The sequence below is a fragment of the Peromyscus californicus genome, unplaced genomic scaffold, assembly GCF_007827085.1.
Source record: "Peromyscus californicus insignis strain IS unplaced genomic scaffold, ASM782708v3 Scaffold_17__1_contigs__length_78620276, whole genome shotgun sequence".
NCBI classification, from domain to species: Eukaryota; Metazoa; Chordata; class Mammalia; order Rodentia; family Cricetidae; genus Peromyscus; species Peromyscus californicus.
In genome coordinates, this window is record NW_026294469.1 from 73,397,919 (window position 1) to 73,422,066 (window position 24,148).

General features: G+C 43.5%; 1 protein-coding gene across 2 annotated transcripts in view; it reads left to right on the plus strand.

Moving 5' to 3' along the window:
- LOC128113042 (cytochrome b5) overlaps positions 1-19,383 on the plus strand; it is a 32,464-nt gene extending 13,081 nt beyond the window's left edge. The window contains exons 2-5 of one of the 2 annotated variants that reach the window (XR_008219318.1): positions 10,722-10,850; positions 12,335-12,364; positions 12,936-17,288; positions 19,007-19,095. Coding sequence is in view for 1 of the 2 variants with exons in the window: in XM_052742720.1 (XP_052598680.1) it covers positions 10,722-10,850; positions 12,335-12,364; positions 17,254-17,288; positions 19,007-19,088 (276 nt within the window). In the remaining variant the exon portion in view is untranslated. Of the gene's footprint in view, positions 1-10,721; positions 10,851-12,334; positions 12,365-12,935; positions 17,289-19,006 lie in introns of both variants that reach the window. The other variant, XM_052742720.1, reaches the window with a different exon arrangement.
- Positions 19,384-24,148: the final 4,765 nt, after the last annotated feature.

Genomic DNA, 24,148 nt, shown 5'->3' on the forward strand with positions numbered 1-24,148 from the left:
CTAGTCTCCTGCAACGTGCTGGCTTTCAACAACCTATGTGCTTATGTAATTCTAACCACCTAGTCTTTCATAGTTTTCTTTATTGAAACTAATTTCTTTACTAATAACAGGCTTTGCACACATCCGTGAGTAACCTGTTATTTTTGACCTCTACTCCTTTGTTTACCTGCTCTTTGAACTTCAATTTTATCTATCCAGAAAGGACTTAGATTGTGTTTTAAAAACTCCTGTTTTTCTATCTAGATGTCTATTCTATACTGTTTAGTCAACAATACAGAAGGCTTCTTAATAGTTCTGCTAATTGATGTAGTAATTAGATTTAAACTCAATGGAAACCCAAATAACCATGCACATGTGAGATGAGAGTTTATTCACTTGTCAAACCAAGTAGCTTTCCTGCCCAGGGCTGTGTTAACAGTTCTATCCTGAAAAGTCCACACTCCCTTTTCAGGCAATGTGGGGAAGGGTCCTCGTCCTCAAGCTTAGCAGCAGCAGTGCAAGGGAGGAGATAAGATAGGGCAAAGGACGGACGACTTATGGAAGATTCTGTAGTCCTTCGCATCTGCCTTCCATTAGCCAGAATTCAATCATGTGGGATACCCAGCCAAAAGGCAAGCTGGAGGCATCTCTTACATCTGCTGAGCTTATATACTATCGAGTAAGAGGAATACATTGGAGCCACAGTCTCTCACCAGATATGGCTGGTCCCCTGTACCATAGGTAGAGATGCTCCTTGGTTGAGAAATACAAGACGTCTGAGTGGCTGCAGGAGGTCACCATTGCAAGGCTTTGATAGAGTACGAGAGAGGGTCATAATGATTTGGGATGAGCATTCAGCAGTGCTCTGTCTCTAAGAGGACGGGGAAGGGTCTGGAGTGATGAAAACGACTGGAGCTGTGCACTATAGGAGAGGACCTCCCAGTGGACAAGAATGCAAAGCTTTTCGCTTTCATTGAAGAGACATTTGGATCTTTGAGTTTGGAAGTTTATAATGTGTGTTCTGAGTCCAGTGAAATGTAGCCATTCTAGGGATTAAGGCCAACCACTGAGCAAAACTACTTTGGATCAAGTTGAAGATAGTTTCATTTTATTAAATTATTTGTGTTAAGGAAGAACACAGCTGACAAAGATAGTTCTAAAACTATGCCCTGTTTTTTTATTTGAAAGTCAGGAACTGTGAAAGCGCCCAAGACACTAACAGAGGTAAAGAATGAGCCTGGAGATTATTTTCACTGAGGAAAGGGTATCTCTGAAATGGCAGTTGCAGGAAGCACGTTTTAATCTAAAGTGATTTTGACTTTTCTAGCAGCATTATTTTTCTTCATCTGAGCTCATGGCATCTGTGTTAAGAATTATTATTCACACAAATAATCTATATCATAACTAGTGTCTAAATTATTTTTATCAGATCTTGTAGATCTATTTCTAGGTCTCAGAAAATCTGAAATGGATTTTACTCCCTGCAGTTAAAAAAAAAAAAAAAAAAATCCTGGAGCGTATAGAGCGGTGGTTCTCAACCTGTGGGTCACGACCCCTTTGGGGTCAAATGACTCTTTCACAGGGGTCACATATCCAATATCCATACCAGATATTTACATTATGATTCGTAACAATAGCAAAATTATGAAGTAGCGGCATACGTAATTTTATGGTTGAGGGGGGTCACCACAACATGAGGAACTGTATTAAAGGGTCCCAGCATTAGAAGGTTGAGAACCACTGTCATAGAGTCTAATATGGCTGTCTCTTATGACTGCCTTCTGGCCTCATTCTAAAAATGGTTTGAAATATCACTTTACTAATATTTTATCACTCTTGTCCTAGTAACATAAAAAGTAACCCCAGGTCATGACTTTATTAGATGCATTCAAGGGCTGTGTGATGTTCATGTAGTGTTGTTCTTTAGAGAACACTTTCTTCTGTTTCACTCCAGTATTCATTGTCTTCTGTGTGTGAGGAATTCGGCTCTCATCTCCACTGGCAAAGCTGTTACATGGTGCACGCTGTATCATCCTTACTCCTAGTTGTTACTGAAGTAGAGACTTGACAGGGAGCCAGAGGATGGGGTGAAGATGAGGACCCTCTGGGGATAGGTTTTTGCATATGAACAGTACTGGATCAGAAATACACTGGATAGCCAGTTCTGCCTGTAATGTTTGGGTTAATTATTTTTTATGGCCTGGGGTAAACCATTGTGCAATGTAGTCTTAAACAAGAGACGTGCACTCTCACTGAGGTTCCTAGAACCTGGCTGTGGATGGCATTATCATCTGGTCCCCTAGGGAGATTTCGCATGTGCCACTTTGATAACTTTGGTATCTCTCATGAAGAAAGCAATCCCAGGAACGGGTGTTCTCTTCCCAGGCTAGGTACTTTTCAGATTAAATTCTTGTCACTAGAGTTTATTTGGAAAGGTGTAGGGTGAGTAGGATCATGGCTGGCTTTGAAGATAAGTTGATGTTGTGGTCGTGCTTTTAGCTGGTCTAATTTCTCACAGCAAATAATTTAACTAATTACATAAAAATATTAGGTTAGTATTATTAGTGAAAGATGAAACGGGAATCTGAGCATTTATCAGCATCGGCCAAGGGTCTGTGAATAGCACTAAATTTGTTACGGATAAATGTTGCTCAGTGAGGAATAATGACCAAGTTTGTGATATTGTCTCCTTTTTAAAACTCTTACTTTTTTAAGGAAACCAAAGATACACCTTTGATTTTTGAATATCACACTAGCTCACCGAATGCCATTGATTGGGATGCCCAGTTACCGCAGTCAGGGGTAGCCCTACTTTTCTAGTCGGTCATTCTGAATAGTGAGGGTTCTTTTCTTGTCTGTTCTCCTACCTGAAGTGACCTTCTTTGCCTGAGTTTATTGCTGTCATTCATTAATACTTACTTCCTGACCTTATTTATATTTCTCATTTTTTATAGGTAGGCCCTTGAATTCTAATTTCTGATATATATATTGCTATATTTTACATTTAATAATTTAAATTAATTATTTAAATAAATTTTAGATGAGAAGGTTAAGAAACCACTTCAGATCTTTAGTTATTGTAAAGCAATGACTCTTAATTTATTTTAAATTAATATGAATGAAATGTTACATAAGCTTTAATCTCATTGTGCAAACAGGACTTTCTCAGAACCTCTTCATGTCCTAGGATTGGGAGGATTGTAAAGCAGGTTTGACTTGATCCTGATATCCATTCTGTAGTTACAGAAGAGTCATTTGGTCCTTGGCCATCTCATAGCTGTGCCTTTCCTGGGATGAGTCAGCTACAAAGAAAACATTTGGTTTGTATTAGACTCTTCTTCTGGGGGTATATTGAACATCATGATGACTCTTGCTAAGTATGATGTATGTTTGGTAATTGCTAAGAGGGTGAATCCTAAATGTTTTTACTACAATAAAACCCTGATAGGTATGTGAGGCGATGGATAGGATAATTAGCTCGATTGAATCATTTCAAAATGTTTATATATTTCAGACTATTCTGTTCACACACACACACACACACACACACACACACACACACACACACACACACACATACATGGGCGTGAGGGATGAAGGTGTGTGGAGCTTGAGCCTATTTTACCCTAAAGCTAGGAGACTTTTTTTTAACATTAATGAAGATGAAAATCCTGCAACTGCTGTGTGATATGGGTACCTGGGAGCCACACAGCTCATTCATACTTGCCTCTTGGGGAACATTGCTCAAAGCCATGCCTGATGTTTAGGACCTGTGGGTCATTCATGATTAGTCAGAACTGAAGCTCTATCAGTGAAGTCCATAGGCCTTCTGGTTTTGTTTGTTTGTTTGTTTGTTTTGTTTTTCTGTTTTTTTCTTTTAGCCCAAAGAAAGTACATGTTTCTTCAGGATTAGATCGCATACTTTTTTTTAAAATGATTTTTCTCCCATCCAGTTACTAACAGGGTTGAGCCTGTTTTACTATTCAATCAGACGGGATTGGGTGGTGCTCTTTCCTATGTGCCCCACAGTGCTTTGCACAAAGTTGATTTTAATTTAATGAATTATCATTTAAGTGTGAAGTCATGTGACCTGAAGGGTAAGAACTATTATAGCTCAGAGAAGGGAGATTTGTATGAAGCGTTTGGAGTGAGAAAGTTCAGCTCCTCGGCTGGCTGGCATATGCAGTGATCCTCAAAGTAAAGGTCTGTGCTATTCTCATGTGTTTAGTCGGCACATATTTGAAGGCATTGAAGGAGGTGGCAAACAGAGGAGAACAGGACAGGCTGAAGTCTGAGTCATGAAGAGTTTTGCAAACCAATTTATGACTTGAAAGTGTAACAGTGTGATCTGTGAAGGGAAGGGTAAAGGCTATAGTGTGGGATGAAAGGGAGGCCAGGTTAGGAGTGGGAATTCAAGGACGGTATCTGAAAAATTGTCATTGGAGCAGGAGTGAGATGGCCACAGCAACTGGGATCACGGTGGCAACGTTAACTGAGGACAGAAAGACTGGGAAAGAGGGTATTTAGGGCAGGAGAGAGAAACGTTATGCTTGAAATGTACATTGGGCACTGGGTGAAGTTTTTAAGGAGATGGATGTACTAGGAGCCTGGCACCGTGAAGTCATGGAAGTGGTTGCTCAAATGTATTCGTTAGTGGACAGGTGATATGCAAACTGGAGATGCAATCACCAGGAGACAGCCTGTAAGTGGACTGGGAGCAGGGCCGAGGACTGAGCCTCAGAGTTTGCACATGGGGACCAGGTGTCTGGTGGGCTGAAGGACTGAGAGAACATATCAGATAAAGACAGCATTTCAAGAAGAGATCCGTGAGTGGAAATTTTGCTGAGACCAGCTGAATTTCAGGAGCCAACTTTAACTGTTTGTAATACAGTTTGGAAATTCTTGGGACCAGGAGTGTTTTAAGCCTCTGATCTTGGGATATTTGTATATTCACAGTGGTATCTTAGGGATGGGACCCACTGGTATGAAATCCATTTGTTTCATACACTTCTTTGTGTTTCCTCATAAGCCGTTTGTTGTGTCGTCGTTGGACACCACAAGTTAGAGTTCTGCTCCAGGACCTTGGTTCTGTAGATGTGGAAGTCCAACCTAGACCACTGCACTATTCCTTTTTCAAAAACAGATGTCACCTACATTTTTCTGTTGTCCTTTAAAAACAACAAACAAACTTGTTATAGCATTCTGAATCAAAGCCACTAAATTTGAAACAAGTTCAGTATCATTTTCTATTATTAACTCATCTTTCTGGGCTTGAGAAACCCAACAAGCCACACTTGTCCACATTAGACCCCTGCAGGTGAATTTTCTACCCAAGAAACTTTGGATTTGAACAAGAGACACATTCTCCTGAGTATAGACCTTGATGAGGAAGTGAACGTCCACAGATCTCATCTTCTCATGGCAGCCTGGTGCTCTGTCCGTGGCTACAGACAATATGAACAATCATCAGTTTCCCATTTCTCCACCGTTTCTCAAACCGGAGCTGCTTCTTCTTTCTAAGAAGACTGAGCTCTTTATTGGCGTCATTGTTGTAGCTGAAGTACCTCCAGAGGGTTCCTCTGGGTTCCTCCACAACCACTGTGCATCCCTCCAGGGTGGTGTAGACATCTCTGGAATGTCAACAGCCTAATTGCTGAGAATGCTCCTCATTCTTGCAGGGTATATATGGCAAAGCCATGTCCTTCTTACACACATAGCCTGAGCATCATTTTATAATATAATTTTAGTGTACTTATGTTATAACCCCTTACATGAAGTCAGATTATAGGATTTTCCGTTTGGGGTATCATGCCAGCAGCACTCAGTAAATTTTTGGATTTGGGGTTTGGGGATTAGGAATGTGCAACTTGTATCATGACTTCCTGAATGTATCCTTAGTCCTGAGTTGGAGATGTGGCAGAAAATTTCTCGATTAATGGACAGTGCCAACTTTTAGTATTTTAAAACAGAGTTCCTTTTTTTTTTTCAGATCAAAAAGTGAAGGCTATTTAACACCAGTTATTGATATTCCCTCATCTCTGAGAGTTCTCATGTACTGGCAGGATCAGGGTTTATCAGGGCAGCTAAGGAAGTTGGGAATTCACAAAAATACATGGAAAGAATTATAATCTCTCAAGCTATGTGCACAGAGTGCATCGCTAAGGTTATTCCAACAACCAGTTTAGATCTGGTCTCTATGGATTCCCATTCCCAGTTCCTTCAGTTAGTGCTGTCGTTTGGGTCTTCCAAGCGTTCGGTCGTCCATTCATCAATGTTTGAGTCACTCTTCACTGACTGGAAGCCCTGTGATCTATTCTGTCTCACGTCTTTCATGTCTCATTCCCACACCAGCTCCCATTCCCTCATCTCCCGTCTTCATATCCGGCCTGCTCGCACTATGAGCTGTCAGCTTTTCTAGCCTAGGTTACTTACTCTCCCCTCTCTTGCCCTCAGGACTCTTCTCAAAGTGAAATGTGACTTCTCACCTTCATTCCTTCTTAAATGTGTGTCAGTGGCTTCCCATTGCTCACCAAATAAAGACCAAGATCCTTGAAAAGACCTGGGAGCCTTCTTGGCCTGTCCTGTCCTTGCCCTTCCTGAGTCCCAGGCTGGCTTCCTTCCTGTCCCTGAACTCCTGCATTAGAGGGACTTCCTGCTGGAACTCCTGTCCCTCACAACTCCAGTTGTCTCTGCATTTTTTTCTCCACTGGTGACACTCCTTTTTCATCTTGGTGGCACTCACCATGTGATTTCAGAAGTGACATTCACTTGGTGTTCACAGTTGAGCATGGTTCATGTCTGCCTGTTAGACCGTGGCCTCTGCAGGCAGGAACCAGGGCTGTTTGTGCCGACTCTTGAGTCCGGTTTTTGAGGACACAAGGCATGTATTTGTCGTGCGAATTAACTAGCGCCACATACACAGAAAATGAAATATTCCTTTGGGAAAATGGGAACCCTTCACAGAAACGATTGGCTGTCTCGTTCTACTCAGCCTGTGTCCCTTTCCACCTTTCCCTCCTTTTCCGGGCTCTACAGCTGCCTGCTGCTGTCAGAGTCGGGTGGGTGGAGGCAGACGTCTGATGTGGATGTACCCGTCCCCTGGCTTTGTGCAGTTATGCATTCCTTAATTCAGGAAAATCACCAGGCACTTGCTACCCTACCACCTTGTGGGATGGCTACCCACCAACCCCACAGTTCCCCAGAGTTTTCCCCAGAGTGAGAGCAGCAGGAAACATTAGATAGAAGGATTTAGAGTGTAGAGATAAATAGAAAATACAGGATAGCCTCGAGAGGGCCTGGAACCTATTCTAACGGGCCCTGACTGTCTCTGCCCTAGGGTATTTATAGAAATGCCAAGGGGTGGAGCAAAAGAAACACCCCCCCCCCACCCCCCCGGCACAGCCAAGTGCAGACCATCTCAGACACCTGCACTCAGGCCTGTGGTCCTAATCATCCCCTCTATGCAGACCTGCTGGGTAAAGCCACCAGAAACCTGAAAATAGGCTCCCACACCACCTCTCTTTCAAAGCCTTTTCTGTGGGCCACTCCCAAATTCTACAACATGCCCAAAAGATAGGACATGAACACTATGTGCACTCCTAGGTTTTTTTGTTTTTTTTTTTAATCACAATTACAGTCTTAAACTACCTTGTGTGCTTATGAAAACTACGGTGTATCCTACTAACAAGAATAAGAATGGCAGAAGAATTGCCAAGTTTCAGACAATTATGATGTAATGAGGTAGACTTAATTTACATGGCAAGCACATTCTCTTTCTCTGTGTGCATCATTTATTTCAAGGAAAATACTGGATATTACCAAGAGTTACTCCCTTATCTTTGCTGTCTTATCAGGACTTGAAGTTTATTTTATCTTATAACAATTTTTCAGGCTTTGATTTTCTTATTGATTCTTCCAAAAAAAGTTTTTAGGGTAGAATTACAACATTTCAACAGCAATCAATTTATTTGGTGTTGTGTTTTTTCTAAGTTATTTACACACACATACATACACACACACACACACACACACACACACACACACACACTCACACACACACACACACACACACACACTCAACAGCGATCCGTGAGACCAATAGCCCGAAATGTTTTCTTTCTTCCCTTAGAACACTGCGTGACAAAGGATTTAGGCAAGGTCCACCCTGGAGACAGAGCTTCAGACAAACACGGCCCTTGCTTCCTTTCCCATGGGAGTGTATGGTGAGGGCTGCCCCTTTGCACTGCTCTTTGAGTTAAGATTATTGTGTAACTGAGGTGGGATGTGTGCTTCCTCCACCGTGGCACTTACACTCCAGGATTCCCATGACTCCATAGCAGACCGAGGTGATGGCGTCACCTCATTGTGTTGTCCTGGAAGACAGGCTGTTCCTGGTGGACAGTGAGACTCCAGGAGATCTGCTGAGACTCACTTGTCCTGAGCAGGAATCCCAAGTTGAGTAACTTGTGAATTAAGTCATTAGCTGAGGAGCAGTAGTGAGGGACTGGTCACCTCTGGGCTGTGGGGACATTGGTCACTTCATATCTCCTACCTGCCTGCCTTTCTGCTCCTAAGTCAGATCACTGTTTGGCAGTTCCAGATTGTTCCAGATCCAGAAAGTCTTGATTACCACTGCCACACCTGTGAGATACATCTAGCGTCTTCCGTGCGCATTTGATTCTTATCAGTTACTTCTCATTGTCAGAATGGCTGGAGCAGAACACATCCCAGTGAGTTAGGGCAATGTTTATGCAGTGCAAGAAGTCATGCTAAGGACAGACACTAATATTGGGAAGTGTTTAGTAAGACACTGTCGTGTTTATTAAACATAGTGATATGTGTCTGATGTGTTTTAAAATATATCCTCCAAAGCTGTGACCAGTATTTTCTTCTTTTTTTTTAATGTGTTTGTGTGTGTTGTACCTGAGTGTATGTATGTGTACCAAATGTGGACAGATCCCCTTCCCCCACACTAGAATTACAGGTGGTTGTGAGCCACCCCACGTGAGTGCTGGGATCCGAATCTGGTTTTCTGCAAGTAGCAAATGCTCTTTACTGCTGAGCCACCTTTCTAGCCCCCAACTACTAGTATTTTCTCAAGTTCCCACAGTGTCTTAGTTGGTGTTCTATTGCTGTGAAAAGACACCATGGCCAAGGCAGCTCATAAGAGAAAGCATTTTTAGTCAGAGGCTTGCTTACAGTTTTAGATGGTTAGTCCATGGTTATTATGGCAGGAGGAAGGCAGGAATGGCATGGGAGCAGTAGCTGCAAGCTTTACATCATGATCTACAGGCAGCAGCAGGCAGAGAGAGGGAGACACTGGGTCTGGTGTGGGCTTTTAAAGCCTCAAAGCCCATCCCCAGTGATATATGTCCTCCAATAAGACCACACCTCCTAATCCTTCCCAAACAGTTCCACTAACTGGGGACCAAGCATTCAAACTTAGGAGCCTATAGGGGTCATTCTCCTTCAAACCACCACACAGAGTATGTAGTAAACACTAGAAGCTACAATCTCTGTACTCTGGAACTTCATCTGCTTTGTACTTAGTAAAGCGAGTGTGCAAGGTAATGATCATAACTTTCCTTGTCTAGCTCCCTTGACAGCAAGATTATCAACCAATATTATTGTATTGTTTGTGTTTCTTGACTTTTTTCATACAATGTAGCTTGTGATAACTTCTATGAAAAAGAAGGAAGAAACAGTACGCTTTAGTGCTAGATGTGTCCAAGTAAAGAAGGAACAGGTTTCAGCAGCAGAATAACTCCACCTTTGAACAATAGTGGGTGTCCTTGTTATTTTCTGTCATTGGGAAGAAGGAAGTCCCAATTGCAGTCAGCTGCATAGGGAGTTGGCTTATGGACCCTGAGGTGGTTTTGGGGGCTAGAGAGGTGGCTGAGCTGTTAAAGGCTATACTCATAACCAAAAATATAAGAAGTGTTTTTTTTTTTCTTTGCTTTGCTTTCCTGCCAGAGTGTCTTGGATGATTTAACCAAGTGTATTTTCCTTCTGTGTGTCTGAGAACTCTTACCCAGGAGTCTCTAGGCCTTGTCACCTAAGGTCTCTTGTCTCTGGTTGGACTCTGCTCTCTGAAGCATGACTGTCCTTTGTTTTTCCAATTACTGCAACTAAGAGCACTAAGATGCCTCTGCCAAATACAAGGTTCCTTCTGCCCATCCCCATGTGGAAAGGGGACTCTCTTTTTTGTTAGATGTTCAGTTTATACTGATGGCAGCTACTTAATATCATGCCCCGCCCGAGCCTTCCTGCTTGTCTGGTGAGCAGTGCTGGCTGTACATGGTACAGAGTGCATCCTGAAGGGAAACTTTGTGCTCACCTCTCTCTGACCAATGAATGGTCTTTCCTTGGTCCGCACTCAGACTGAGAGGGTCCCAAGTCTGAGTCTTAAGTAGAAGAGACAGTTTAGAGACAGATGACGGGGGGGAAATTTGGGGAACTTCCTGAAAAGCACAGCAGGCATTACCACAGTATCAAGGCTATCCTATGACACCGCTGCTGGGTCGGAAGCATGGGGACAAATAGCATGAGAGGAAGTTTCTGCTGTACCAAGGAACTGGATAGTGAAGAAGCATGCTTATAGTCCACGTTGTAGACACCTAAGAGTCAGCCATTATCATCTGTGACTTCCGGGGTGGGCTATTTGATTAAATAAACTAACCATTTCCTTTTAGCTCATTTTCCTGAAAAGATTTTAATGGTCATGCAACCTGTCCTTTGAACAGCATCCTGGTGGGGAAGAAGTCCTAAGAGAGCAAGCTGGGGGCGATGCTACTGAGAACTTTGAGGATGTTGGGCACTCTACCGACGCGCGAGAACTGTCTAAAACATACATCATCGGGGAGCTCCATCCAGTAAGTCATTTCTTGGGGTGGGGGGTGCCTTTCTTCTTCTTCTGGAAGGCTACTGTTTGTCATTGGTAAGTCAGGATTTGCAACTACAGAAAACGTAAGAAAGAATAGAACAGAAACCATTTCTTCTGATTTTCGAATACTTTGTTTAGACAGGGTCTCAATAAGTAGCCCAGGTTGGCCTGAGCTTCCTATGTAGCCCATGGTGGCCTGGAACTCACGCCTCAGGCCTTTATCTCTCAAGTGCTAGGATTATAGGCGCCACCAGGACACCATTTTGTCATAAATAAATTGATTCAACCTTTCTTTGCTTTGCATTTTTTTGATTATAGTTATTGTTATACTCAGGGTCAGAATGCTGTGCTCCAAGGCCCTGTCCCGGGGACACTCACCAGTCTCTGAGAGTCCACAGAGAGGCACATACAGAGGGCAGATCATCAGTCCAGTCAGTTTTGCAGCCAGGGGAGTGAAGGGTGGCCGTGAATACACTTTTTGTGATGAGAGACAAATAGCCAGCTGCCCCAGCCTAAGTAAGCAAACAAGAAACTAAAGATAAGATAAATAAATACAGGCATATCCCTGTTTTTATGTGTCTTCTGTGTGTGAATGATGGTTCTTGTAAGAACCACAAATGAAGAAAAGATAAAAGTAGGCTCTTTTTAGAAGTCCCAGAAATCCATTTTAGAGCAAATTCTGTTGAGTTGTGTTTGTGTGTCTATGTCTGTCTCTGTGTGTGCCTGTGTCTGTTTGTCTGCTTGTCTATGGTCTTTTGGATTTGCTGGGAGGTTATATATACTTTGAGAGACTCTGTCTCACTTGTCTGGAAGTTTTATCGTTCCACACATTTTCATAGGCGCACTTCCCAGAAGTAACAGGGTGTATTGCATCTGCAAGGTCTGTCCTTGTGAACGTCCCTCTCTGTCCTGTTCCTCTAAGTTCTACTCCCCTGAGGAGGGAGGGCAGGTTTCATTTAGGTCACCTCCCTGTGGTTTCTCTGTAGTCAGCATTCAGATGCTCTTAGATTTTGACATCCTCAGCCTGAGGTTTAAATAGTTTATAATTATATTGCTGGGAGATTGCAGGCTTCACTGAGGCCACCACAGCAGAAAGATGCATATCTCCGTGAACTTGAGAGTAGAGAAGGAAGGGAAGGGTCTTGTTTTCCATTGTTCTGTGGATTGAAAGTCATAGTTCAACTCTAGTAAGCCTCTAAACGCCTCCACGTAAGAACCAGACAGTCATGCGTCCATTCCAAACTCGGGGACCGTAGACGGAAATGCCTCTTGTTCCTCAATCTACTGTTGATCTTTGCTGTCAAATCACATGGATCAAGGTTTGTATTTAACTTTGCTGAACACCAAATGCTAATCATTGAATAGTAATTTTTTTTAAAAAATCTCAAAAAACGGTCAGCCTTTTGAAAATGAGACCTTTACAGATGCAGTCCTGTTATTCTTACTGCTCGCTCGTCTCTTTTCTCCTCACAGGATGACAGATCCAAGATAGCCAAGCCTTCGGTAAGTTTGCGCAGACGTCTGGAGGAGCGGTGGTGGGCAGAGGACACTGTGCACCTTTACTGTACTGAGTACATGTCCAAATGGGGCAAAGGTCACAGCAGGTCTTTCTAGGTGAGGTAGATATGTAACTTTCTGGCTTTGCAAGAGTTTGGTTTGGGTTTCTTGTTTGTTTGTTTTACGGTCCTTGTGGTTTTGAAGAGAATTTGTTTGTTGCTTTGTACAACTAATCTATTACTTTTTAAAACATCATAGTTATCAATAAATAAAAGTCTGGGTGTATAGTTTAATGGAACATGCTTGTTCACCATGCATGAAGCCCTGGGTTCAGTCTCCAGTACCAGATAGAGTGAGTGGGAAAAAAAAAATTGTGCTTCTCTCTGAAAGATTTGACCTAAGCCTTATTTTCAGAGGACTTAGAGCTTGTTTAAGTGGAAGCATGTTTTCCTCCCTAACTCTGAAGGGACTACCCATGCCTCTCCTTCTCTGTAGCTTTGTGGCATCGTAGGCATTCAGAAAAGGCGAGTCTTCAGTCTGAGCTGACCTTCTCACTTAATTTGCTCATTAAATCTAGAGTAAGAATTTATGAGAACAGCCAGCCAGAGGTCCTGAGAAGTCTAAGCAGGCATGAGTTAATTCTGGCCTGGAAGGAAGGAAGGCTGAGGGAAGGTTTTGCTTAAAAATTGACAGCAAGAAAGCTGAGCTTTTCCACTGTGCTCTGAGCTTCTGGTCCTCGTGGAGAAGGCACACAGGACGAGCGTCTCTGAGCTTGCAATGAGTACTGGAAAGTCCATTGTGCCGTTTCTGCCACCACGATGCTGTTTGCTGTGCCTGACATCAGTAATTCCACAGTGTGTGTGTGTGTGTGTGTGTGTGTGTGTGTGTGTGTGTGTGTGCACGTGTGTGCGGATGTGCCGTGCTTACTCCGACTCTCACACAGTGCAAGAAGAGCCATGTGTGTGCTTTTCAGTACATGGCGATTTAACTTCTGTTTTCCCCTGTCCTGTTCAGAATGAGAACACACTTAACCCTGGTGATAGGAGTGCTTCAGGAAGATTTAAAAAACAAAAAACAAAAACAAAATGGTGTTGAGAATTTGCATGCTGTCTGTGACAGTTGCTCAGAATCTGACTAGTACATGGTTTTTGTGGCTGTTTTACAGGCAGCTGAAACACTGGAGCACCAATTTGTCCCATGTGTATCCTGCCTCCCCCCCCCCCCCGACCCAAGAGTCTGTCAGGGAAAAGTCTGTTTCTGTCCTGTGAGATGTTTAGTATGTTAATGGTTTTGTTGTAAGTCATTCACCTGCAGGAAAACAGGCTTGGGGGAGGTTTGTTTCCTGAGCTTTGGTCTGCTGCAGGCTAACCGCATCTCTAACCGTAGTGCCTGTGCAGGTGTGGGGTGGTAAGCATGTCTCATACCCCGGACCACTGCAGGCCCTTGTCCATTTGTTCTTAGTAACGTGTTCATGGTGCAGCTGTGTATCTCGGAGTGCTTGCCCAGCATGCATGAGGCCCTGGGTTCAATCTCCAACAACTGGCCATTATTCTGCTCACCTGTAATCCTGAGTGCTTGTGAGAGTGATTACAATGATTACAGGAAGACCAGAAATCACCCTTGGCTACATCGTGAGTTTGAGGCTAGCCTGGGAGGCCTGTCCCAAAGGGCAGTGTGTTCCTGCTATGTTTGCTGTTCGCTGTGGGTGTCTAGTTTTCTATTTGCATTTGTAATCACTTTGATGTTTGGGATAGCTGGTGGACAGAGCACAGAGCAGGATGAATTCTGGGATTGGCACTGTCAGCATTACTGAAAGCCCCCCTGCCCATCTTTGCAGGAGGGAGCTGCTCTCAGTAAGACACTGGGCCTTCATTCCATCACTCATGGTTCAGTGGGTGTGGAACCTCTCGCTGGCATCTGCATCTACTCACTGTTCAAAGGAGATACTTTTACTCTCAAGATTTTACAGATGGACCGACTTTGGACTATTTTATTGTTTTAAAGCAAACAAATGAAAAAAACCTTTGTTCCCTATTGTGATTTTGCTTAAACAGGAGCAGAGCTGGAAGAAATGGGGGTGACCCTTGCTGGTTATTTGAGAGGCTGGAAGCAAGGGACACAGTAGAAAATGTGTTGCCACTTTTCTGGGGGCTTTGTTATTTCTGCCAAACAAAACTGTGTCTTTAATTATTTCCCAGGGTCACATGCAATCGTCTTTAGGCTGGAGAATGTGTTCTGTGGTCTGATGTTTTTAAATAAACATTGTGCTTGGAATTGGAGCGCAGCTGTAGAGCACTTCACAAGTATGCTTAGGTGTATGCGTTAGTCCTTGGTGTTAAGAAAAAACTATTACTTACTTAAAATGTCAGTTTAATTTGGAGAAATATGATGTACTGGTGAGTATTAGCTTGAACCTGCCCAAAAGAAGCTAAATTGCCAAGTTAAGGAATTTACAGACGCAGAAATTACATGTCTTTAAATGTATCCACAGCAACCAAATTCGCTTACATAGAAGGTATTAGTAGTATTGGTGCTCTTCCTTGTTATTTTCAAAGCACCGTGATATGCAAGGTTGTATTTGTCTCTGAGATCCCCAGACCTTGAGGCCCTGAAGCTCCAGTGAGCTGCTGGTGAAAAATCACACGTCTAGCTGTGGTCTCCTCAGTTGCCGGAATCTCTGAACTTCTTAGGAAGGCTCCGCTGTCAGGATTTCCAGTGAAGGAGTGAGCTAGGCCACGTGAACTTCATTGGGGTAGCTGGTTTGCAAAGGCTTTGTGGATTTGGTATTTTTTTTATAAGATGCTAATCATAATTTGTACTGACTCACATGACCTCTGTAAGTCATTATACACACCATATACCAGTTGTTAGCCTTTTTTACTACAAGTTAGAAGGTCTCCAAGTTGCACAGAAACCAGGTGGCTGATCTTTTTGAGTTCCTTCCCTGAACCTAGCTGAGCCCCTCAGAACACTGGCCACTAGAGAAAACGGACTTCTTTATCCCACTGCTATGTGGTCGTTACAACTTAAATTCTCAAGCATTCTGGGTTTTAAGGCTATGAAAAAAATAGACAATTCAAAAACTATGTTTTTTTTTTTTTAAGTTCTACCATTTGGAGGGTCATCGTTACCAGTGATGGTGGTGGTGGTGGTGGTGGTGATATGCTAGGACCATTTCATTTACTTATATTTAAACTTTTAAAATATTTATTTATTTCGTGTGTGTGTATGCACATAGGCTTGTGTGCCTCAGCACGCACACATAGAGGTCAGAGGTCAGAGGATAACTTTCAGGAGAACTGATTCTCCTTCCATCGCATGGGCTCCAGGGATCAGGAGAGCTCAGGTTGTCGGGCTCTGAAGCAAGTGCCTCTGCCCGCTGAGCCATCTCGCCTGCCCTTATGACAGCGTCTTAACTGGCGCGGGCATGTTTGAGTCTCAGCAATATTTTAACCTTACGCCGGTGCCTTCGTGTTAGCCATGCAGCCACCAAGATGGGGGAGGCAAGGAAGGCCACCCGAGGTTGCACAGGGTCCCCTGAAAATGCATAAGTCCCTGCCTGTATCACGAGCGAGTGTCTGCCTCCTCACACTAACTATCCAGCGTGCGATATAGTCTTGTGCCTTCGGCGAGCTCTTTGGTGTCTTCTGTGATTGTGTTTCTTCTAATAAATGAATACTATTTGGTTGGTGTATCTAATTGTCTCTGGTAGTCAGTGTTAATCATACTCATGAAAAACAATCTTGTACTGGTTATGAATTCCCATGACCACCAGGATTTCAGTCTGCTTGCAGAGGTAACAAGTGTGAAGTTTTCTTTCTAAAGGACTTGTCTTTCTTCCCTACTGTGTCAGGAACCCTAAAGGTGATGTGTCAAGGTTGGTGTGTGTCCCCGGCCTGCTTTGCTCATGCACCCCTAAAGTGAATTTGCCTCTGGGGGGGGGGGGGGAGTCTCTCTAACACCCCCCGCAGGGGCGCCGCTTTGCCTTGCCGCAGACGGCCGCTTGCTTTCCCGAAGTTTTCATCTGTGCCGCGGAGAGGTACAGCCGTGACTTTCCGATGGCGCTGGCCTGTCTGTAGCTGCTTTTGTTGAGCACTAACAGTTTCGCCGGTGTGGAACATGACCAGTGTGCTTCCTAACAAGTGTTAAACCCTAAACGTGTGTGCTTCTCGGGGCTGCAGGTTTTGAACGGTTTGGGAAAATATGTCTGTTTTTGTTTCTGTTTTTGTTTTTTTTTTTTTATGGTCCTGGTGAAAAGGACTGTGCTCAGAAAGTGCTGGAAGGTAAACAGAGCTTTATTGGTTGGTTAGGCAGAGTGGTTTCTGAGTTAGTCTGGGCTCTTTCTGGTGCCATGCAGTGAGTTAAAGAAATCTCAGAAAAGGTGGTCTAGCCTGTGACACGAATTCTTATTGTTTTAGTTGAGGCACTTCTAATGTAGCATAGGTACACTTTTAAGCCCTGTCAGATTTGAATGAATTAAATGACATTTTACTTAATATTCCATGCTTTGAAGAATTAAATTTCCTTTCCAAAAGACAGTAATACAGTCTTGCATATGTGTCCATGAGTATTCTGTTTTCAGTTTTTATGCTGAAGTGCTGAAATGTTAAAAGTGGATTATTATATGTATTCTATTAACATTTTCAAATTATAAAGTTTATATTCTTAAGTAATTTAAGGAAAATTGTCCTTACATTTTCATTTTCTTGAAAAATGGTAAATTTAGGCTTTTTGGTAAGAAGAACTTGGATATAATTGTCCCTTTTAACAATTTTTAAAAGATAGAGTTGAATAAAATGGTGATTTTTTTAAAAAAAAATATTAAAACAGGATTTCAATCAGGGGGATAAATGCTCAGATGTATCCTTAACTTCATGTTTTCTTTTGTGTCCCAGGAACCTCTCATTACTACTGTCGACTCTAATTCCAGGTACGTACTGTCTGTCTGTCTGTCTGTCTGTTTTGTTTTGAGACAAGGTCTCTTGGAGGGCTCAGGAGTCAGAGTTGATTGACACCCCCATATCTGATTCTCTGCTTGAATTCCCACTATCCTTCTCAGCCACCAATCTGGGCATGGTCTCATGTGTGCCCAGAGCTTCGGGGCTTTCCACCCTAGACTTTTCACAGTGACCCTAGATGTCATGGCCCTCCGAATGTATCTACACTGGGGACCACAGCGAACAAGTGGGATTCCTTATTTCCATGGCCTCCAGTCCCTTGGGTGATCATTGCGGTGGTTGTTCCTACAGGCTGAGTTCCGTTTCCTTCTTCCCTGACACACGGGCACCTTTGAAGACCGTGGTCATTGTGTTTCCACAAGCATGGTTCAGTTTTCATTAGTTGTAACTCAAGTTAAACCCTCTAATCCGAGTGCAGCGTGACGACGCTCTTGTTACAGGAGCCAGATCTCCCCTCCATATTCCGGTCCAAGCTGGCTTTTGGCGGTTCCGTCATGTCAGATTGACTTAGAGAAGAATCATGGTCATTTTGTTGTTGTTTTCATTTTTAGACTCAAGCTGAAAGCTATACATTTGTATTTCACCCTATCAAACTGAATTGTCCCGCTCTCTTAGTGTTCTAGAACATTCTCTGCCTGCTGGCCGTGCTCCTCACCTCCCTTCTCCTGTCAGGCTAGCCTCTCTCTGAGTCAACTGAAAAGGCCCACTCAGATGGAGACTGTGCTAGTAATCTGTCACACCTTATATCTTCTAATGGAACTTGTTCTTTGAATGGGTTGATACATGAAGAGTGAGATTAGGAGGGGAGATGTATGTATGTATGTATGTATGTATGTATGCATAGTATTGTGGGGTGCTGAGCGTAGGCATTGATTTCTATCTTTTAAAAAGTTGAGATTTAAAGCTTGAAATCCCATTTAAAAATCCATAACTACATTAGAGGTCTTCCCAGCTGTGTCCCTGATTTTCCCATAATCTCTAATTTATCATATATTGAAAGCTTATAAAAGCTGAACAATGTATAAATTAGATATGCTTTGGAATTTGGGAGATAGACCACAGACTAAATACTTGGGGCATGTCTTTTCTTAACAGCTTAAATCCATCTAGCGTAGATATTAAGTTTGGGTTTTTGAAGGAGGATCTGAGAATGTTAAAGCCGAGGTTGAGTGGCAGCCTTAGTACTCGGGGTTCAGGGGACAGGGTCTGTTCTCAGCTGTAGAGTTTGCTGACAGTGTCCTCCAAATGGGAACACTGATCGTCTGATTCTCATCTTAGTGCTATTTAAAATGCTTAGTCGATGCTTGCAAGAGAGCAAAACATACCAGGAGCATTCCCCTGTGTAGCCTTGAGGTAGGTGTCCCAGAGTATAATGTCATGGGAAAGTCACGGCTCCAGGCAGCGGCCGTTGAGGGAGCAGTAGCAGCTCTCTGTATAAAGTTTACAGAACTAGATGGAAGCAGAGCACGGGTGTGAGTTTTCTCATGATGACAAAAGGGGAGGGCAGGGAGGTCAGCATTCCAGGGTGTGCATTGTGCTCAAGTTCATCTTAGCAAAGCTGAGCCGTCCTTTTAGCTAAAGTGGTTCTAGAAGTGAGGAAACTATGCTGTGGTAGTTTTCCGTCAGAGGCAGGCCGAGGTCTCTGTATTGAGGATCACTCAAGCATCTTTTTGCTCTTGTGTCTTTCTAGTTGGTGGACTAACTGGGTGATCCCAGCCGTCTCAGCCCTGGCGGTAGCCCTGATGTATCGCCTCTACATGGCAGAAGACTAACTCGCCTCTCCAAACCAAGGAAGGGAAAGACTGCCCCAGAGAAGGGAGAAAAGAAGCCAGTGTTAATCATTTCCACTGACAGAAACCTTCCCCTGAGAAAGTAATTGTAATATATCTGACGCCGTTTCCTCCTGTGTTAGTAGAACAAACAAGGAAGTCTTCGTACTCTGAAACTTTTCAAATGTGCCTTTTTACTCATCAATTTCATGTTTCTTCACTACATAATTTACTTATTGTAAGCACGATCTTTTTAAAATATATCTGGCTTTTAAAATATACCACGTTTGTGTCTGCCTGTTTGTTTGGTGTGATGTCTTTAGTACCTCGTGTTTTGGTTTATTAAACAGACTTGTTTAATGTGCTGATTATGCAGACCCTGGCTGTCTGTGTCACGAAGCAAAGAAGCAGCCTCAGCGCTTGATTGTTCTTGTCTTAATTGCTCAGTGATAATTGCAATTAACACATACCTATTACATGTTTCCATAATAGTTGCTTTCTTGTCTCTGTGACAAAATAACTGAAGGAAGCAATGTAAGGAAGAGGAGACTGTGAGTCTCTGCCATGACTAGGAAGGCATAAAGGGTCGGTGTAGCTCCGTGACAGCACTTTTGGGTCAGGAAGGAGAGAGCTAAGGCTAGACACAGAGGGGATTGTCATCTTTAATGACCCATTCCTGCTAGCTAGGCCATAGAGGCAAAGGTTCCACAACCTCCTAGGACAGTGCTACCAGATGGGACCCAGATGCTCAGACACATACGCTTGTGGGGAGATTTCACATCCAACCTGCAAATTGCCAATGTTGTTTCTTTTTCAAGAAGATTAAGATTCAGAAATTATATCTCAAAGATGGGTAGTTTTTCTATTTGAAATGCATGATACGGTATGTCAGTGGCCTACAAGATCTATAAAAGAGGCGCCTCATCTTCTGTGCATGGCAGATAACAACATAAACCAGCTCGTGGACTGGGGAAGGCTGTTGTAACTGCCTGTTCTCTGTTTAGAAGTCATTCCCCCAGAGACTCTCAGTTTCGTAACTTCTGAAGTTCTACAAATTCCCCATCCAGAGACAAAAGCGGTTTCTGTACAATTCTTAGGAAATACTGATGAAGTGAATCATCACAGCACAGATCTGGAGATATTTGCCGCTTGCTTTTTGGCGGAACCTTAGCTGCTGAGTGATGAGCCAAGAGAAGTTTGGTGTGGCTCTGCTCTTTCCCTCCCTGGACCGCTCATGAGTTGATTCAGATCAGTAAGCTTTTGTTGTTATGCCTGGCCTGGTGCATTATTAGTATCCACGACTTTTCATTTTAAATGTAGAAACCCAAGGGAGTAATTTACTAGATGGTAAGGGAATTTGTACTGAGCTGTGACTGGGTGATCAGCAGTGGTGTGTTACTGTTGTTACAGAGCATGCATTGTTTTTTTAAGGATGCTTTTCAGTTATTGTTATTGCATGTATGCAAGTGTTTCGCCTGTGTGTGTGTGCTACATGGGTGCCTAGTACCCACAGAGGCTAGAATGTTGGATGGTTGTGAACATGGTTGCCAGCCCCCATGTGGGTGCTGGGAACCGAATCCATGTCTTCTGCAAGATCAGTGAGACCGAACCACTGAGTCATCTTTCCAGCACTGCAGAGTATGGATTGTTTCGCAATCGGTGGCATGCATCACACTTTCCCGTTATTTTTCGTGGTGCTGTGAGTCAGTGCAAAGCCTTGTGCATGCTAAGTGTGTGCTGTGTCACCGAGCCGTCCCCAGCCACTCCTCAGGATCACTAATCCTCATTGTGCAGTAGGGAAGGCCAGGGCTGGGTGGCAGCAAGTTCATCTTCTCCGTGGTGTGCGCTCTTCACTCTTCGCGTTTCTGCCTCTTGACGTTGCTCCTTATGTGCTGTTTAGAGAGCGCGAGACAGAAGAATAAGGAGCTGTGAGCTGGACTTGACAAGTGCGTGTGCATTTCAGGATAAGTTATATATTTATTGAGATTGTAACGTTTTGCTAGAAAGTTTCAAATTTTAAAACATTTTGTAAAACATTTCTCTTAGATCATCTATGAAGTGAATGACATGGATATATCATATCCTAGATGGTATCGGAATAAATTTCTAAATCAGTTTTACTAGCTGCTTACTTGGGAGGGAAGGTGTGTGTACACATTAGTGTGGAGGTCAGAGGTCATCCTTGGCTATTATTCCTCAGGAGCTACCTTGGTTTTTGAGACAGAATCCCTCAGTGGCTTGCAAATTAGGCTAGGCTGGCTAGCCAGGGAGCCCCGGAGTCTCTGACTTCCTCTTTGTTGAGATTAAGTATGCATTACCATATCCAGCTTTTAGATGGGGCTGGGGAGTGAACTCAAGCCTTCACGTCTGTACAGGAAGCGCTACTTACCTCTGGGCTAACTCTCTAGCTTCAACTAATGCTTATTCTCAAGGGCTGGATCACATAGTTGAACTTGGCCATCAGTGTTTCTTCACGTAAGAACAATGTTGTACAGAGAAGAAAAATTAGTTTGTATTATATTTTGAACATTTAGCGTTTGTACAGCCAAAATCTCAAGTAAAAAAAAAATGAAACTTTCAAGTGTGTGTGTGTGTGTGTGTGTGTGTGTGTGTGTGTGTTGCATGCACAGAATTCTGGTTATGAATGCCCATGTGTGCAATGCACGTAGAGAGGCCAGAGCAGGTTGTCAAGTGTCTTCTCCATCATTCTGCTATATTGCTTTGAGACTGGGTCTGTCATAGAACCAGAAGCTTCAAGTTTCTTAGCCTGGCTGGCCAGTGAGAGGATTCACCTTTCCACCTTCCAAAGCTGAAGTTACACTTGCTGACAGCTGTGAATTTGAACTCAGGTCCTCTGCTTGCAGAGAAAGTGTACCTACCTCCTGAGCCACTTCCTCAGTCCTCCATTCCTCCCGTGATAGTTTCTAATGTTCTCTCTACTGCTTTCCATTAGGAGAGCTTAAGGTTTCCGTGGCTTCCTATTGCTCTTTGTTACTGTGTCACAGTGGAGAGTGGACAGAATGGACAAGGGATGGGTGCCCTGCAGCCTCCCTGTTCCCAGGAGGAAGCCAGTCCCTGGGTCAGGTACAGCATATGTTCCATTCCTCTGGCTCAGTGGCTTCTCATGCATACTGTGTGGAGCAGGTCGGCCCCCTTGTCCATCAGGTGTCTAGACAGTGCCAATGAGAGCTCTAGGGGACAGTTCCCTTAGAAGGTATCCTTTGTGAGGGTGTTTGAGTCCATTTCCTAATTCTGAGCTTCTGCATGGGGCAGTGCTTGTCGTAAGGCTGCTGGGACAAAGTAGCTCGAACTCTAATTTAAAACAAATTAATTCTCAGTTAGTGGTACGCACACCTTTAATCCCAGCACTCAGGAGGCAGAGGCAGGCAGATCTCTGTGAGTTCAAGGCCTGGTGTACTGAGTGAGTTCCAGGTCAGCCAAGGCTGCACAGGGAAACCCTGTCTTGAAAAACCAAAAATAAATAAATAAAATTTTTTAAAAATGAATTCTCATGGTTCTGGATGCCAAGCCCCTGGCTGAAGGTTCCAACTGTGCCTGGTTCCCTTTGAGACTGGCACTTGCTCTGTTACTTCCAGCTTCCTGTGCTAGCTTTTAGCCCTTACAAGCCCTTGGCTGACAAATCTATTGTGGTGGTATTGTGTTTCCCAAAATATTGTACACCCTAATAAACTTATCTGGGGTCAGAGACAGAACAGTCACTAGATACAGAGGCTAGAATATGGTGGCACTCACACCTTTGATCCCAGCATTCCAGAGGTAGAAATTCCTCAGGATCTGTGTGAGTTCAAGGCCACATTGGAAACATACAGGCTTGGTGACACACGCCTTTAATCCCAGAAAGCGAGCCTTTAATCCCAAGGAGTGGTGGTAGAAAGCAGAAAGGTATATAAGGCGTGAGGACCAGAAACTAGAAGCATTTGGCCTGGTTAAGCATTTGGCTGGTTAAGCATTCAGGCTTTTGAGCAGCAATTCAGCTGAGAGCCATTGGGATGAGGACTCAGAGGCCTCCAGTCTGAGCAAACAAGATCAGCTGAGGATCCGGCGAGGTGAGGTAGCTGTGGCTTGTTCTGGTTCTCTGATCTTCCAGTTCACCCCAATACCTGGCTCCGGTTTGATTTTATTAAAAAGAACTTTTAAGATTCCTGCTACAATCTATCATGTTTATCTCTGTCTCCGTGACTCAGTATGTCAAATTTAGGATCATGTGATGCTAGCATGACTCCATCGTAGTGTTTGTGCTTTCCCATCCCTGCATCCACACACAGTCATCATAGGACTTCCGTCTTCCGGGGACGCGAGTGAACTTGTGATATAATTTCCTCTCTCTTCCGTTCCTCTCCTTTTCTTTCTCTTAACATGGATCCCAGAGGCTCACAAATTTGAGCCAAGTGTTCTACCACCGAGTTACAGCCCCAAGCCTGATAGCTTACCCTTTGACTTCAATAAAGAACACTGTTTAAGGAAGGGTAGGTGGGTCTTTCTGCCTCTGGGTGGTCTGTGTTGGTGTGTGTCTGTGTCAGCTCTGCACTAGGTATACTGGGGTCTCTTGAACCAGAGCAGCTGAAAAACAAGTCTACTCAAGGAGAGAGTTATCTTGAGTGCCATCAATTCCATTCTTCATAAAGAAGAAAGAAATAAGTGAAATAACTATGTTTACGCTAACAGACTAGGTCCTCCAGGGGTGGGGGGCACAATGCAAAATATGCAACTGAAAAAATTCTCTGTCATCTAGATAAGACTAGCACTTGCTATAAAAGCATGAGGGCCCAAGTTCAGACCCCAGAATCCACATCAAAAGCTGGGTGTAGCTATGTGCGCTTGTAACCCCAACACTGTGGAGGTATTAGAAACAGAATTACTGGGCTCCTTCAGGTTCAGCAAGAGACCCAGTCTTGAGGCAACAAAGTGGCCAGTGACAGAGTCGGATGTCCTACATCCTCTGACCGCCACAATGTGTGTGGACTTGCACACCCACACGTGTATATACTGCACACATGAATATACACACAGATTCATAAAACAAATCATTAAAGTGACATATT